The following is an 18,035-nucleotide window of genomic DNA, read 5'->3' on the forward strand; positions in this document are numbered from 1 at the left end:
GAGGTATACCTATGATGAAAATTACAGGCCTCTCTCATCTTCTTAAGTGGGAGAACTTGCACAATTGGTGGCTGACTAAATACTTTTTTGCCCCACTGTATAGATATATATTTTACCATTTCTCACCTTTTGTATAACTCAATTATTGCAACTACAAGTGTAATCCCTGTAATGTTTTATTATTTGTATAGCGCTGCGTAATTTGCTGGCACTTTTTAACTAACTGATAATAATAATTACCAAAAAATCATCAGATATATATATAAATATGTATTTAAAGGGACACTGAACCCAAAATTTTTCTTTTGTAATTCAGAAAGAGCATGCAATTTTAAGCAACTTTCTAATTTACTCCTAGTATCAATTTTTCTTCGTTCTCTTGCTATCTTTATTTGAAAAAGAACGCATCTAAGATTTTTTTGGGTTCAGTACTCTGGACAGCACTTTTTTATTGGTGAATGAATTTATCCACCAATCAGCAAGGACAACCCAGGTTGTTCACCAAAAATGGGCCGGCATCTAAACTTACATTCTTGCATTTCAAATAAAGATACCAAGAGAATGAAGAACATTTTATAATAGGAGTAAATTAGAAAGTTGCTTAAAATTTCATGCTCAATCTGAATCACGAAAGAAAAATTTTGGTTACAGTGTCCCTTTAAGAATACATAGAACTCATTCTTCTATGTGAAGAACATTGGAATGTGAAATATTAATATTTCATGTCAGGTTAGTGCACTTGGCTAAATGTGATCGGGTTTGTTCGTCAGTAATGGTGTTCGTTTTTTTTCTTTCTACTTTTCTCACTCGATTGAAGTCTATGGTGGAATATGTTAACGCATTCACGATATTCAAAGTTCTGCTTTTTGCACACACCAGGGTATAGCTCATGCAAAACCTTTTTACTGAAATACGCACTCCACCCGAATAAAGCAAAAAGCTTACTACTATCAGAGTTAATGTGCAAGTGGGAGTAATAAATTGTGCTCCACTTGTAATCTAGCCCTTAAAGTTTAATGAGAATAATAAGAATGCTTACTTAACCCAGAAAAGCATTGTAGTTGCTCATTCAAACTATGTATATGCACACAAAGGCAACAGACATGAGTAACAGCTATGCTCTTTAAATAGACTACACCACAGCAATCTAAGGCATTCTGTGTCAAGCCACAAGGAAACATACAAGAACTTATTTTATTTGTATACACCAAGGAAATATATAAAGAATGTACTGAGATCTATATTGTGTATGCAGATGAGGCCACCTAGTGTCTAGAGTATAAACTGCAACTGCAGTGTTCTGACTGTTGTCTGTAATATTGATAGTCTACTCTAGATTAATTTTGTGTTTTTCAGGTACTTGTAATTTTTGGTTACATAAATAAATTTGCAGATTTTTAGGTGACTTAAAATGCTGAAATTTAAAGTCAATTAGTTGAGTAGTTTTGGAGTTAATAAGTATTGAAAAAACAAAATTTATGCTTACCTGATAAATTTATTTATTTCCGGACATGAAGAGTCCACAACATCATTCCAATTACTAGTGAGATATTCAACTCCTGGCCAGCAGGAGGAGGCAGAGAGCACCCCAGCAAAGCTGTTAGGTGTAACTGCCTTACCCATAACCCCCAGCCATACAGCCGAAGGAAATGGAAAAGGAAGAAAAACACAAGGGCGAAAAGGTGCCTGAGGTTAACTAAAAAAAAAATGCCGAATTATAATTAAAAAAGAGGGTGGGGTCGTGGACTCTCCATGTCCGCAAATAAATAAATTTATCAAGTAAGCATAAATCTGTTTTCTTTCCTATGACATGGAGAGTCCACAACATCATTCCAATTACTAGTGGGAACCAATACCCAAGCTAGAGGACACAAAATGAACAGGGAGGGAGAAAAAGCAGGAGGACCTAAACAGAAGGCACCACCACTTGAAGAAACTTTCTCCCAAAATAAGCCTCGGCCGATGCAAAAGTATCAAATTTGTAGAATTTGGAAAAAGTATGTAGAGAGGACCATGTTGCCGCCTTGTAAATCTGATCCACATTTTTTAAAGCACAAGAAGAGGAGACAGCCCTAGTGGAATGAGCCGTAATTCTCTCAGGAGGCTGCTGTCCAGCAGTCTCATAAGTCTAACAAATCAAACTTCTCAACCAGAGAGACAGATAAGTAGAAGTGGCCTTCTGACCCTTATGTTTTCCAGAGAAAACAACAAACAGGGCAAAGATTGCCTAAAATCTTTAGTAGCTTACAAGTAGAATTTTAGAGCCTGCACAACATCCAAATTATGCAAAAAACGTTCCTTTTGAGAAGAAGGATTAGGACAAAAAGAAGGAACAACAATTTCCTGATTAATGTTTTGATACAATACCACCTTAGGGAGAAACCCCAATTTAGTACGAAGGACCGCCTTATCATCATGAAAAATAAGGTACGGGGAATCACACTGCAGAGCTGAAAGCTCAGACACTCTGTGAGTGGAAGAAATGGTAACAGGCTGGCCATAGGGCATGCTGGCCATAGGGCATGCTGGGCAAATGCCCGGTGGGCCGCGGGGTCTGTTAGCTCCGCCCACTGACCGGATTCCCTTAGCCCCGCCCACAGACCAGATCCCTTAGCTTGCCGCTTCCAGTACTACTGGTGTAAGATTAATGCGCTGGTTTTTTTTTTTGTAAGAGGTCAGGTGGGGACCCTGGAAGTCCTCCCTCTATGCCAGCTGATCTGCGGTTGGCGGTCTGCCGAACAGCCGGCTGTGTATACAGCTTCACCTGGGACATTCACACATGCAGGCAGCAGAAGCCAGGGGGGCCACAATGTAGCCCCTGTGCATGGAGCCATGGCATCCAGATTTTGCTTCAATCTTCTGCTCCGCAGTAATAGTTGCCAACTGTCAGCTAGCGCAATGTGTGCTGCAACTGCCGAGGAATGGCGATGGATTGATTCTCCTCCTTTCTTTTAGAATCTCGCAATTGCTCAGGCAGTGACGTCAGCACACGAGTGGACAGTCGCGGAATCAATTTGCGTTTACTTTTAGCCTAGGAGCTGCCAAAGCTATGCTGCGTAAGTGTTATATTTGGTGGCTCACAAACTGCCCCTGAATACTGCATTAAAGATATTAGACATCGGCGCATCGCTAGAAATCTGGAACCTAACGCTGTGCTAACTACCATGGGAAAGTTGAGTTACTTACTATGGCAAGTGATTGAGTAGAAGGGACAACTTAGTCTTACTAGCTTGATCACAGAAGGCATCGGCTGAATGGTGGTTTTGTTTGTGGGTCGTAGATGTGAGAGTGCGCCCAATTTACCATTTCATATAAATCTCTTGCTTCACATTTCTGTCAGAATCCCCTGGCTATAACATTTTGACCACCAGATACGGACATAAGAGGCTTCCCCAGGCTATTATTGTGGGAGTCAAGAAGGGGGGTACCAGAGCTGTGCTGGAATTTATTAGGGTGCACCCTGAGGTGAGGGCAATGGGGACTGAACCTCACTTTTTTTATAGAAACTATGAGAGAGGTCTAGACTGGTACAGGTAAGTGACCCTGCTGTTATGAAAGGTATTGTGCAAGAGTGAACTTAATATTTATTATATATAGCTAGATAAATAGAGAGATGTTGTTTTTTTAGCTTCCTATTTTTTTGGGTGTTAGAGGTTTTAAGGTAATTTTGCGGTAGCAAATAATTGATTTCATCTGATGAATTTATGGGTTTTCTTTCATTCTTATTTTTCTGGTCTCCCTGGCAGTGAATTAGTTAAAGATCTTGACAGCACCTTAAGTATTGTGGCTTTTATACCCCATTTTTGTTAGGCGTTTGGGTTTTTTAAGATGCTGATTTGACATATCCTGAAATCTCCAACTGGAATTCATTTAATGTAGCTTGCTGACTCGGGGTAGGGGCCCAGCGCCTTCCCTCTTACAGTTCCTCACCTCACCATCACCAAGCAGTGAACACATCCTGTTCAGCTGCAAGTCTGGCATAAAATTAAAGGGACATGAAACCCACATTTTTTCTTTCAGGATTTAGAAATAGAATGCAATTTTAAATATCTTTCTAATTTACTTCTATTATCTAATTTGTTTTATTCTCTTGATATTCTTTGCTGAAAAGCATATCTAGATATGCTCAGTAGCTGCTGATTGGTTGCTGCACATAGAAGCCTCGTGTGATTGGCTCACCCATGCACATTGCTTTCTCTTCAAATAAGGATATCTAAAAAATGAAGCAAAATAAATAATAGAAGTAAATTGTAATGTTGTTTAAATTTGTATGTTCTATCTGAATCATGAAAGAAAGATTTTGGGTTTAGTGGCCCTTTAACCTACTGCCAAAAGGGAAAAAAAATGTTTCTTTTATTTCTTTCAAACGCATGGCTGCTGAATGTGGTGGTGTGAGATATGTTGCAGCACTTGTTGGCAGCATGGGGTTAACTGTAGTCTGCAAGTTTATTGCTTTAATACACACACTGTGTATTTAGAATGGGTCCTGGGAGCACTTGGGAGGGACTGCTCTGGGTAAGCTGCAGAGCAAAGATTTATAGACCTACAAACAGAACAGCAGACCATTTAAGCAAAACGTGTCTTCAAGTGTGACTTGCAGGTAATACTAAGCTTAAAAAAGATGCAACTTCTGTTTTATTTGGGCCTCTTTGCCCTAAAATGCCCGGGCCTATTTTTGATCCCAGTCCGGCCCTGTATGGTAACAAGAAACAAAACTCAAATGGAGCCTTGAGCAAAACTTTAAGAACTAAATTAAGGCTCCACGGGGGAGCAACAGGTTTAAACACAGGCCTGATTCTAACCAGAGCCTGCACAAAGGCTTGAACATTTGGTAGATCTGCCAGACGTTTGTGCAAAAGGATAGATAACACCAAAATCTGACCCTTTAGGGTACTGACTGATAAACCCTTATCCAGGCCATCCTGAAGAAAAGATAAAATCCGGGGAATCCTCACCCGGCTCCAGGAGAACCCCATAGATTCACACCAATAAATATATTTACGCCATATCGTATGTTAAATCTTGCGAGTAACTAGTTTTCGAGCCTGAATCATAGTTTCAATTACTGCTTCAGGAAAACCATGTCTAGACAGAACATGGGGCGCGATCCGATATAGATCGTAGTTTGCGGCGCAAGCGAGGGAACCTGCGTCGCCCGCAGTTTCAGCTCGCAACTCGAGCTATCCCATATATGGCGCCGTCAGATGCTAACGTGCCGTAAGTCGGATAAACCAGCGATGTCCAGAAATCTGCGCAAGTACAAATTTCTGGCGTCGCCAGTGACTTACGGCACGTTAGAAACTGCCGGCGCCTACAAAACCTGACTAAGGTCTAAATCACCCGCACTGTCTAACAAGCCTCCCTAACATAGCCCGACACGTCTAACCCTCTATCCGCTATCCCCCCTCACTATCCTAACAATAAAATATGTATTAACCCCTAAACCGCCGCTCCCGGAGCCCGCCGCTACCTAATAAAGTTATTAACCCCTAAACCGCCGCCAGCTATATTAAATCTATAACCCCCTAAAGTGAGCCCCTACCCTGCCGCTATCTATTTTAAAATTATTAACCCCTAATCTAATCCCCCTACCCCGCCGCCATCTATATTAAATTATCTAACCCCTAAAATACTAAACTATCCCTACCACTAAACCTAAGTCTAACCCTACAAATAGCCCTGAAAAGGGCTTTTTGTGTGGCATTGCCCCAAAGTAACAGCTCTTTTGCCAGCCCTTAAAAGGGCTTTTTGTGGGGCATGCCCCAAAGAATTCAGCTCTTTTGCCAGCCCTTAAAAGGGCTTTTGGCGGGGCTTTGTCACAAAGTAAACTGCTCTTTTGCCTACAATCTACATCCCCCTACACCGCCGCCATCTATAATAAATGTATTAACCCCTAATCTAATCCCCCTACACCGCCGCCAGCTATATTAACTATATTAACCCTAATTATATTAGGGTTAATATAGTTAATATAGTTATTATATTATATATATTAACTATATTAACCCTAATTATATTAGGGTTATTATAGTTAATATCATTATTATATTATAGATATATATTAAGTATAATAACCCTATCTAGCTCTAACATCCTAACTAAACTCTTATTAAAATAAATCTAATATTAATATTATTAATTAAAATATTCCTATTTAAATCTAAATACTTACTTATAAAATAAACCCTAAGATAGCTACAATATAATTAATAATTACATTGTAGCTATGTTAGGGTTTATATTTATTTTACAGGTAAATTGTTAATTATTTTAACTAGGTATAATAGCTATTAAATAGTTATTACCTATTTAATAGCTACCTAGTTAAAATAATTACCCAATTACCTGTAAAATAAATCCTAACCTAAGTTACAAATACACCTACACTATCAATAAATTAAATAAACTACAAATATCTATCTAAAAATACAATTAAACTAAACTAAACTAAATTACAAAAACAAACAAACACTAAATTACAAAAAATTCATTGGTTCAGCCAATCGGATTGAACTTGAATCTGATTGGCTGATTCAATCAGCCAATCAGATTTTTCTACCTTAATTCCGATTGGCTGATAGAATCCTATCAGCCAATCGGAATTCGACGGACGCCATCTTGGATGACGTCATTTAAAGGTACCTCATTCGTCGTTCAGTCGTCGGCCGGGATGGATGCTCCGCGTCGGTGGAGAGAAGATTCAAGATACCGCTTGATGGAAGATGCTGCCCGATGGAAGAAGACTTTGCTGCCGCTTGGATAAAGACATCGCTGGGATGAAGACCTCTTCTTTGCCGCTTGGATAGACATCGCCCGGATCGGATGAGGAGTTCGGCCCGGTTGGATGAAGACAAGGTAGGGAGATCTTCAGGGGGGTAGTGTTAGGTTTATTTAAGGGGGGTTTGGGTTAGATTAGGGGTATGTGGGTGGTGGGTTGTAATGTTGGGGGGTGGTATTGTGTTTTTTTTTTTCAGGCAAAAGAGCAGTTTTCTTTGGGGCATGCCCCCACAAAAGGCCCTTTTAAGGGATGGTAAGGTAAAAGAGCTTTGAACTTTTTTTAATTTAGAATAGGGTAGGGAAATTTTTTTATTTTGGGGGGCTTTATTATTTTATTAGGGGGCTTAGAATAGGTGTAATTAGCTTAAAAATCTTGTAATCTTTTTTTTATTTTTTGTAATTTAGTGTTTGTTTTTTTATGTAATTTAGTTTAGTTTAGTTTAATTGTATTTTTAGATAGATATTTGTAGTTTATTTAATTTATTGATAGTGTAGGTGTATTTGTAACTTAGGTTAGGATTTATTTTACAGGTAATTGGGTAATTATTTTAACTAGGTAGCTATTAAATAGGTAATAACTATTTAATAGCTATTATACCTAGTTAAAATAATTAACAATTTACCTGTAAAATAAATATAAACCCTAACATAGCTACAATGTAATTATTAATTATATTGTAGCTATCTTAGGTTTTATTTTATAGGTAAGTATTTAGATTTAAATAGGAATATTTTAGTTTATAATATAAATTAGATTTATTTAATAAGAATTTAGTTAGGGGTGTTAGGGTTAGATAGAGTTAATATAGTTAATATAAATACTATAGTAACTATATTAACTATATTAACCCTAATATAATTAGGGTTAATATAGTTAATGTATATAATGTAATAACTATATTAACTATAATATACTTAGGGTTAATATAGATAATATAGCTGGCGGCGGGGTAGGTAGATTAAATTAAGGGTTAATAATTTTAATATAGATGGCGGCGGTGTAAGGGGCTTATATTAGGGGTTAATACCATTAATATAGGTGCGGCGGTGTAGGGAGGGCAGGTTATAGGGCAAAAGAGCTGTTAACTTTGGGGCAAAGCCCCGCAAAAGGCCCTTTTAAGGGCTGGTAATAGAGTTTATTACTTTATGGATATTAGATTAGGGGTTAATATTATTAATATAGCTGGCGGCGGTGTAAGGGGTCAGATTAGGGGATAGATCAGGTAGATGGCGGCGGTTTTAGGGGCTCACAGTAGGGGGTTAGTTTATGTAGATGGCGGCGGTTTTAGGGGTTAAATACTTTATTAGGGATTGCGGCGGGGGATCGCGGTTGACAGTTAGATAGACATTGCGCATGCGTTAGGTGTTAGGTTTATTTAGCAGATCGCGGTTGACAGTTAGATAGACATTGCGCATGCGTTAGGTGTTAGGTTTATTTAGCAGCTAGTTTAGAGAGTTACGGGGCTCCAATAGTCAGCATAAGGCTTCTTACGGCTGCTTTTTGTGGCAAGGTGAAAATGGAGTAAGATTTCTCCATTTTCGCCACGTAAGTCCTTACGCTGTATATTGGATACCAAACTGCGCGGGTTTGGTATACCTGCCTATGGCCCAAAAAACTACGGGCGACGGCAGAAATATACGGGCGTAACTTCTAGGTTACGCCGTATATAGGATACCAAACCCGCGCAAATATTGGCATCGCCAGCTTTTGCGGGCGACGATTTTTATCGGATCGACCCCCTAGGTGTTCAATCTCCAAGCAGGAAACAGGTAAGCCAGAGAAAACCCCCAAGGAACTGCTAGATCATCTATCAGAATGGCCCGAGGATCTCTTCACCTTGAACCATACTTTGGAACCTTGGTGTTTTGATGGGACACCATCAGATCAAACTCTGGAATCCCCCACTTGAGGGATATCTGAGAGAACACTCCCCGGGATGAAAGGTCTGTCTGCTCAGAAAATCTGCTTCCCTGTTGTCCACTCCTGGCATGTGGATGGCAGATAGACAATCGTGGGCTTCCGCCCACTGCAGAATGCGAGTCACCTCCTTCATGGCTAAGTAACTCCAAGCCCCTCCCTGGTGGTTGATGTAAGCCACTGAGGTGATGTTGGAATCTGATAAACTGGACCAACGACAGTTGAGGCCACGCTGATAAACTTCAATATGTTTATGGGGAGAGAGAACTCTTCCCGAGATCACAGGCCCTGAGCCTTTAGAGGACCACAAACAGCTGTGGTAGTCACAATTTCCCAGAAAGGTCTCAGAAAACAAGTGCCCCAAGACAGATGTTCCTTTGACACCCACCACAAGATAAAGTCTCTTGTTAGAGGGTCCAGATTTATCCTCTATGATAAATCTGAATGATCTCCGTTCCATTGACGGAGCATACAAAGTTGCAGCTGTCGCAGATGGAACCGAGCAAAAGGAATGATGTCCATGGATGCCACCATCAGACCACTCACCTCCATGCATTGAGACACAGATGGACGAAAGGCAGACTGGAGAGAAAGCAGGAAGCAGGAATTTTGTTTTTTTCTGACCTCTGTTCTCTTAGAGGAACAATTACTCCCAGAGTGTATAGGTCTTTTACACAGTTTTTTTTATCCTTCTTTATTTGGTTTGAGGATAGTCTTGACAGGAGAAATCTGCCCATTGGAGGGCAAGACTTGAATCCCATTCTGTAACCCTGGGATACCCTGGGACATTGCGTATCCAGGCTTAACGAAAAAGAGAAATCATGCCCCCCACCTAATCCACATTGGAATCGGGGGTGGAACCTTCATGCTGATTTAGAGTCAGCAGAAGGCTTCTTGTTTTGTTTTCCCTTGTTCCAGGGCTGGTTGGATTTCCAAGTGGATCTGGGTTAATCTGATTTTGAAGAGGAAGAGGAGGACTTTTGTCCCTTAAAGTTACGAAAGGAACAAAAATGAGAGGTCTGACGACCTCTAAGTCTATTCTTCTTGTCCTGAGGTAGGAAGATTCCTTTCCACCCGTATTCTCTGAAATTATCTCTGCCAGACCAGGTCCAAACAGAGTCTTTCCTTTATAAGATAAAGCTGAAAGCTTGGCTTTAGAAGAGACATCAGCCGACCAAGATTTTAACCATAGAGCCCTGCGGGCTAGTACCGTGAAGCTAGATATTTTAGCTCCCAGACGAATTATCTGCATGTTGGCATCATAGATAAAGGTATTGGCCAATTTGAGAGCTTTGATCCTATCTTGGATCTCCTCTACTGTAGTTTCCTCTGTAATAAGATCAAACAACACATCATACCAATAAGATGCTGCTCCCACAAATATAGCAATACTCGCTGCAGGTTGCCTCTGTAACCCTTGACGGATGTACATCTTTTTTAAGTAAGCCTCTAGCTTCTTGTACATTGGGTCTTTAAAAGAGAAACTATCCTCTATAGGAATGGTAGTTCTCTTAGCAAGAGTAGAAATAGCTCCTTCTACTTTAGGAACAGTGTGCCATGAGTCACAACAGGAAATATCTTCTTAAAAACAGGGGAAGGGAAAAAAGGAACCCCTGGCTTATCCCATTCTTGAGCAATAATTTCAGGCATCTTCCTAGGGACAGGAAAAACATCCTCAGAAGATGGGGAATCATAAACTCTATCCAACTTAGAAGACTTTGTGAGGTTGACAGCAACCAAAGGTTCAGAATCGTCCAAAGTTGCTAAAACTTTCTTCAGTAGTAGGTGCTCAAGCTTAAATCTAAAATTTTCCTCTTCAGATTCTGAAGGTTTTTCTGCTTAAGTGTCAGACTATGAGATTTCACCTTCAGAAGCTACTGAAGTATTCTCCTCATCAGATATCTGAGAAAGATTGGCTAATGCCGACCTAGAGTCAGAAGCCTTACTCTCAGGCAGATTTTTAGATTTTCTCTTACGCTTACCCGAAGAAGGGAAAGCTGACAAAACCCCAGATACTGCAGATGAAATCTGAGTGGCAAAATCCCCAAGTAAATACACCCCCCCCCCCCCAGGTGGATGAGAGGACACAGAAGGCACATTATGAGAAACAATTAAGGCTTGGGACGTTTGAGGAGAAAGCTGAGGCATTTCATGCACAGCTTTATCCCGAGAGACAGAAGGCTCAGAAGAGAGTAATTTAAATTTTAAAGTAATAATTAAACAAGAGGAGCAAAATTGCATCAGCAGGACAATTTGGGCTTCTAAACATAGTAAACATTTATACATAGAAATGGACTGATCCTGTTCAGAGTACATAGATGAAAATAAACAGGTCCCACAAGTAATTTTAAAAGTAAGCAAAATAAAATAAAGCAGACTATAAAATCTTATAAATGAAAATTAGAATTCAAATTTTAATAAAAATAACAAAGAAGGCTTTCTAGAAAAAAAACAAATTGTCTGAGGCTCCTACCACCAAGAGGAAGTAAGAGGAAATCCTCTACTCCTAAAAGATCCTTGTCCTGTGTAGATGATGTAAATAAATATCACAAGATATGAGAAGACACTGGAGCTCCCTCCGTAATGAAAGCTACTAGTCTCACAACGGCACCACTCTGCTAAACCGGAAGTTCGGGCGTCACATGAGCAGGATCAAATAAAACTATGCAATACTTTTTACCAGTCTAAAAAGGCTGCAAAGATTAAAACAGTTTAAAAAATGGCTCACTCGTTTATACTCACAACGGTACCGCTCTTCATATAATAAAATAAGTCTCAATAGTCAATATGACTTCTCTTGTCCTGCATTTAAGCTCCTGCTTTAAAAATAATATTAAGACCTAGGTTACATAATAAAGTATATCCTTTACTGTTAACCTCATACATCCCACCTGGATGAACAATATCCGCCTCAAACTCAACACTGACAAGACCGAAATCCTCCTCCTCGGACCCACCAAATCTGCATGGGATGACTCCTGGTGGCCCACAGCCCTCGGACACCCTCCAACTCCAACACGCCACGCACGAAATCTAGGCGTCATCCTCAACTCATCACTTTCCATGGACGGCCAAGTCAACGCCGTCTCTTCGACTTGTTTTCACATACTCCACCTACTGCGAAAAATCTTCAAGTTCCCCACTGAAACTAGAAAATCTGTCACCCATGCCCTCGTCAGTAGTCAACTGGACTACAGCAATGCACTCTACGCCGGGTCCACTATCAAGCTCCAGAAACGACTCCAACGCATCCAGAACACCTTGGCCAGACTCATCCTCGACATCCCTCGCCAAAACCACATCACCGAACACCTAAGGAACCTACACTGGCTCCCCATCAACAAGAGAATCACCTTCAAGCTCCTAACTCATGCATTCAAGGCCCTCCACAACATCGGCACTGAATACATCAACCACCCCTCCAGACAATTCCGCTCTGCCGACCAAGCACTCGCAGTCATCCCCCGCATCAAGAAATAAACAGCTGGAGGAAAATCCTTCTCCTATATGGCAGCAAGGTCATGGAACTCCCTCCTGCTGCACCTCAGACAAACTTCAGGAAGGACCTCAAGACCTGGCTCTTCGACTGAATCGTCTTCCCTTAGCCCCCCACTCCCCCCCATAGCGCCTTGAGACCCTCACGGGTGATTAGTTTGCACTTTACAAGTACCCAATAGATAGATAGATAGATAGATAGATAGATAGATAGTTAAAGTCATGTCTCATGCTGAGTGCCAATTCATATTATGTGCCAAATAAATTGTCCCCATATGAATCCTCTCTTTTTTTTAAAAAAAAAAGGTTTATTATGTCCCAGAACAAACGGATCTGAAAGAGAGGTTTAACCTCTTAAGTGCTGCTGTCCTTCTGTACCTAGAAGGCAAAGGCACTTACATTAGATCCAATTGCATGATAGATGCTGATCTTTAGGTGTGGCAGGCGTTTCACTCCCTGTCATAGACCTGTAGGAAAAGAAAGAACAGAGTAACTAACTCTGGCTTTCTACAAAGGGGTAGCAAAGTGTTAAAAGTAAAGCAAAGACTTCCTCGCTGCCTTTTAACTGCTAAAAGCCACCACTACTCTTACTCAAGAGATTGACATGGACACAGCTAGACCCCAATCCTTGCTTGCAGTACCCATAAAAGGATTAAAATCTTCAGACACCAACTTCGCACAACCTCCATTGACAGAGGCAAAGAGAATGACTAGGGGTTATGGGTAAGGCAGTTACACTTAACAGCTTTGCTGGGGAGCTCCTTGCATCCTCCTGCTGGCCAGGAGTGGAATATCCCACTAGTAATTGGAATGACGTTGTGGATTCTCCATGTCATAGGAAAGAAAAGGTGATTTTTCTCCTAAAACTACAGCGAAAACTGCTACACAAACCTATATGAAATTTGGCATGCAAATACTATTCATTTTGAAAAATTTCCAGTTTACTTCTATTACCAAATTTGCTTTGTTCCCATGATATTCTGTGTTGGACTACTACATGGCAGGAAATAGGGCTGCCCTCTAGTGCTCTTGTAGATGGATAATATTCTTGCAAAACTGCTGCCATATAGTGCTCCAGAAATGGGCTGGCTTCTAAACATTACGTCCCTGCTTTTCAACAAAAGATACCAAGAGAACAACGAAAAATTGATAATAGAAGTAAATTATAAAGTTGTTTAAAATCACATACTTTTCATATACCTTTAATTTCAAAAGTATCATATTTTTTAATGTTTGCTTTGGAAACTTTGTTTAGGGGTGTAATTCTTTTTTTTTTTTTCTGAGGGGGCTGAATGAGCCGCCACAAAAAATCAAAACAACAACAGCCACCACTTGTTTATACTAAAATAATTTATAACAAGTGGTTTACTGAAATATTCAATTTTTTTCCTAGAAAATAGCACTGTAAACACATTTGCAATGAATAAGATAGGACATTTTGTGCTGAGTGGCCAAAACCGGACTGGAAATAGAAAGCAGCACCGGAAAAATTAGAAGACCAGACCCATTTTCTGTAGAGTCCGTAGAATGCACACAGCCCATTTTTCTCAAGGGTATTACTGGGATATTCCTCCCCCCAATATTTTCTTTTTAGAATTAAATATATTAGTTTCCTGATGTCCTGGTCAACTAATCCAGCCTTGTGAGTGGCTAGAGAAGGAAACTCCTTTCATGCCTTTTTTTTAGACATGATACATATATTTATACTGATGTCTTTTAAACATAAGGAGGTTTATTGCTGCAACACACATATGTATCCGTTTTTTAGCAACTCTATTTAGCATTTTGCTGCAGTTAAAGCGGCATTATACTGTAAACTCTTCTTCTCCCTTTAATATGATCCCAGTCATCCATTTAGCTGCTGGAGCGTATTAAACTGATTACAAATAACTCCTTTACTTTTATCTTGTCATTTGAAATAGCTGATTTTGCCTGTTAAAACCACCACCTATACTGAAAATATGAATACTTTTGTATCCTCTAAACAGCAGTAGCCCAGTGAGTGTGGAAGTGACAGGTACTAAATCTTAATTTTTAATAGTTTTTTTTAAGTGTCAGCCTTTGTTTGTAGACAGAGAGATAAGATAAGCAAGCATGTGTATCAGTAAATACATGTTCTGCAGGCTCAGTCCATTTAAATGGGCTGTGTTATCAATGAGAGAGAGAGAACTCCCCAGTTATTTCATATACAAAAATAAACCAAAATTAGTTTCTCATGTATTTTATACTCTACAGCTGCTATAACAAGCATTTGGAAATACATTAAGGGAAAACAAATATAACAGTACAATGTCTCTTTAAAAGCATTGCAAGTCCATGCCTGCAGTAACAATACAAGTATTTTCTTGAACAATCCAGCCTCTTTTATAGACAGAACTATAAGATAAGGAAGCATGTGTATCAAGAAACGGATATTTTTCAAGCTCAGCCCATTACAACGGGTTGTGTTTTTAATGAGAAAAATAGCTATTTCATATACAGAAATAAACCCAAACTAGCCATTTATGGTGTACTTTATACTATACAGTTTATATAACAAGTCATTAAAAAGACATTAAGAGGAAATACATTTTACAATACAGTGCCCCTTTAATCTCCACCCTTTAAACGCATAGCAAGTCAGTACCTGCAGTAACGATACAAGTATTTTCCTGAAGGATCCACTTGTTTCACTTTTAATATCTGATTCCAAATTTCTGTCAAACACTGAAAGATTACAGAATGTTAATACACATTTATTGTCCACAAAGTAAAGGAATATGTCAATATTATGAAACTTACATTTTGTGTATGCGTCTTTAATGGCAACTATTTGCTGAAAAGTAGAAAAAAAACAGGCATTGATTGTTGTATTCCAGACATTTGTATTATAAATATTGTAATCCAAAGACATATAGTCAGCACAATAGAACCCTCTGGGCAGAGCTCATATCACATATTAAGCGACATGTTACTCAAAGATTGTTTGTCATAAAGTATTTTTCATATTTTATAAAGTAGAAATGATTTGTTTTTTGTTTTATTTTGCATTGCATTGGGAACAGGAAATCAGATTAAAGGGACAGTCAAGATAGATAATCCCTTTATTATCCATTCCCCAGTTTTGCATAACCAACACAGTTATTTTAGTATACTATTAACCTCTGTGATTACCTTGTATCTAAGCCTCTATTGTCAAACCCCTGATCACATGGCTATTTATTTATCTATTGACTTGCATTTTGCATTTTGTGTCATCCGCAACCCACGAGCGTGAGCACAATGTTATCTAAACTGCTCACATGAAATAGCAGTATCCTGTAGTGAAAAACTAATAAAAAAGCATGTGATAAGAGGCTGTTTGTAGTGGCTTAGAAACAGGCAAACATTTAGAGGTTTAAATGTTATAAACTATATTAAAGGATTACTAACTTGTTTTTGTTCAGTGTAAAACGGAACAAACATTTTACATTTAAAATATCATAGCAATGTAATGTACCTTGTTTTTGTTTGAAACAAAGCTCCCTTTTGCAGTAAAATCATATTTTATTTTATCCCCATGACATCACGTCATCCAGCCCTCAAATGTGGGCCGTCTAAGGGCTAAGAAACTCGCCAATCGGATGTGTTGTTTTTGCATATAATTAAACTATATTATCCAGATTCAACGCGTGCGCAATACCATTTCATTCCTCTCGCATGCGCATATTGCGGCACTCAAGCCGACATGATAGCTAACAGGAAAAAAAAGAATGCATGCGCATTTAAAATTTCAATCGATTAGATAAGATGGTGACGTATCCGATGCCGTTGCGCTAACTCTCGCATGCGCAATGTGTCTCGGAGTCGCCATCTTACAACTGCAGTTGTCAGCCCGGATTGGGAATCCGTAACGGCAGACAACACAGTGGGTTTGTAAAAATTAATTATTTTAAACTTATATATTGTGAAAACGGCTCATATTTAATACAATATCCACATTATAAAAAGCTTGTTTAACATGTATACTCATGTGAGATACCCATTACAATTCTGACTACAGTGTCCCTTTAATATAATAATGTTGGTTGTGCAAAGCTGGGGAATGGGTAGTAAAGGCGTTATCTATCTTTTTAAACAATAACAATTTTCGTGATGACTGTCCCTTTAAGCTTGATTTTTTTTCTTACGGAAAACCAAGAGTCATTTTACCTTATTGGCCCTTGTACATAATATCTGTATCAACAATGACTCATCAGTTCCAGCTCCCTTCATTGCGCTCCTGAGTTCTCGGGCATCATATTCACATGGTCGGTCCAGCAGCGCTAAAGCTGTTTTCTCAAAGTTTCCACTCAGCTCTCCTTTTAGTACGCTATCTAAATCCTGGGGGAAAAAAGCTTTATATTGTAAGTAAAAGTAACATACAGGTCAAGTATGGATTCAGTGTAGAAATAATTACCAATGTTTTTATTAATTGCGCACTAAGGTCAGCTGGTTTTGATGGGTTAATAACATTACAACTCCCCAGGGGCGTATTTATGCATAGGCCAACAAGGCGGCAGATTTGGGGGGGGCAGCAGGATTCTGAGTGCCTAGGGCAGCACAAAACCTAAATACGCCTCTGCAACGCCCTTATCGTGTCTCACATTATTGTAACATACTACAGATAATATTCAGTGTAAAAGAAGAGCTGTTCCTTCACCTTCATGCACAAAAAAATAAAATGGATAGACACACAAACAATTCATGTGGCAATGCACTTTCTCCTGGAGTACATGAAATGGAGAAAATCATTAAAGGGACATGAAACCCGCATTTTTTTCTTTCATGATTCAGACAGGGCATACATTTTGAAACAACTTTCCAATTGACTTATATTGTCAACTTTGCTTCATTCTCTTGTCATCCAGTGTTGAAGGAAGAGCAATGCACTACTGGGAGCTAGCTGAACACATCTGTAAGCTAATGACAAGAGTTATATTTGTGCAGCCACCAATGAACAGCTAACTTCCACCTCCTGAGCCTACCTAGGTATACTTTTGAACTAAGTCAATTAGATAACTGAAATAAATTGGAAAATTGATTAAAGTTGTACCATTTATCTGAACCAAGGAAACATTTTTGGTTTCATATCTCTTTAAATAGCCTTTTCATGTTTCAGTAATGAACTTGTTATTGGACTCATTTTATATAGACCCAAACATATGCTGAACAGTACCTGTATCAGTAAATGCACCAAGTATTAGAAGGCACTGGAGACTGGATACTATCAATCAAATTATTTCAACTCAGTCTAATAAATTGTAATTAGGATAACTGGAGCAAAAAGCTTTGTAAGGCTTGGACAATCTGATTATATAAATTTAGCCCAGCAAACAGAAAACAAGGAAACTGGAACACGAGGTACTGTATGGCTGGAGCAAGTTGTTGCAGATTTTTAAAAGCACAGTTCAGCATGAAAAAACATGGGAATTTACACATATTAAAGCTCGAGTAGTTGAACTTTAGCAGTTTTCAGTCTGTTTGTACTAGCAGGGTCACACACTGGTATTCGGGCTTAGGCAGGATTTAGATTGTAAGGCAGGTCAAGATGCAGGAGAAATTATAATTACACCCAATCACAGACTGTCTTTATACATGGTATGAAACGTTATCCAAATAACACTGTACACACAATACACAAACCAAAAAAACAATTCCACTATTGGAATAATGCAGAAAATGATCACTAATTATTAGAATCTGCTCCTTTTCGTGATGTAATGATGCAAGTTCTTTAGATTCTCTGACATACGTTTCACCTCTAAGTTTTGTCAACGATGATCAGGACATTCTATCCACTTTGCCAAACAGTATTACTCTATGGAACTTTCTGTTGTCTGTTTCA

At 39.0% G+C, this 18,035-nt stretch overlaps 1 protein-coding gene across 1 annotated transcript in view; it reads right to left on the bottom strand.

Moving 5' to 3' along the window:
• ANXA13 (annexin A13) overlaps window positions 1-18,035 on the bottom strand; it is a 103,992-nt gene that overhangs the window by 43,326 nt on the left and 42,631 nt on the right. The window contains exons 4-6 of the mRNA XM_053713205.1: window positions 16,361-16,531; window positions 14,972-15,005; window positions 14,817-14,896 (exon numbers count right to left, since the gene is read on the bottom strand). Coding sequence (XP_053569180.1) covers window positions 14,817-14,896; window positions 14,972-15,005; window positions 16,361-16,531 — 285 coding nt within the window. The remainder of the gene's footprint in view (window positions 1-14,816; window positions 14,897-14,971; window positions 15,006-16,360; window positions 16,532-18,035) is intronic.

This window comes from Bombina bombina, chromosome 5 (assembly GCF_027579735.1).
Source record: "Bombina bombina isolate aBomBom1 chromosome 5, aBomBom1.pri, whole genome shotgun sequence".
In the NCBI taxonomy this organism is placed as follows: Eukaryota; Metazoa; Chordata; class Amphibia; order Anura; family Bombinatoridae; genus Bombina; species Bombina bombina.